This window comes from Cariama cristata, unplaced genomic scaffold (genome assembly GCF_000690535.1).
Source record: "Cariama cristata isolate BGI_N322 unplaced genomic scaffold, ASM69053v1 scaffold22505, whole genome shotgun sequence".
NCBI lineage: Eukaryota > Metazoa > Chordata > Aves > Cariamiformes > Cariamidae > Cariama > Cariama cristata.
This window is the reverse complement of record NW_009619507.1, coordinates 12,468-12,841: the sequence shown is the minus strand read 5'-3', so window position 1 is coordinate 12,841 and position 374 is coordinate 12,468. Positions and strand designations below refer to the sequence as shown.

Below are 374 nucleotides of genomic sequence, written 5' to 3'. Positions count from 1 at the left end.
GGCGGGCCGTCCCTTGCCCTCTGGCCTGATGCCGCCCTCCACTCTCTCCGCAGTCTGCCCCTCGAAGAAATGGGGGCCGTCCTGTGAGAAGGACTGTCCCGACTGTCTGAACGGTGGCATCTGCCACGACCATGTTGGAGAATGCATCTGTCCTCCCGGATTCATGGGCACCCGCTGCGAGCGAGGTAGGTGCCAGGCTGCCCAGCAGCGTGGAGGCCCTGTTGCTCCTCCAGACCCGGGCACCGTGGCCAGAAACTCCACATGCATCCCCAGTGCCCCCCGCCCACCCTGTAGTGTCCCCTGTTTCTGCAGCAGGGCTGGACCACCCACCTTCTCAGCAGGACATGGCTCCCCCGGCCGCCTTGGGCGGCGCT

General features: G+C 66.6%; 1 protein-coding gene across 1 annotated transcript in view; it reads left to right on the top strand.

Annotated features, from left to right (window-relative positions):
• TIE1 (tyrosine kinase with immunoglobulin-like and EGF-like domains 1) overlaps positions 1-374 on the top strand; it is a 12,253-nt gene that overhangs the window by 4,744 nt on the left and 7,135 nt on the right. The window contains exon 5 of the mRNA XM_009701284.1: positions 54-185. Coding sequence (XP_009699586.1) covers positions 54-185 — 132 coding nt within the window. The remainder of the gene's footprint in view (positions 1-53; positions 186-374) is intronic.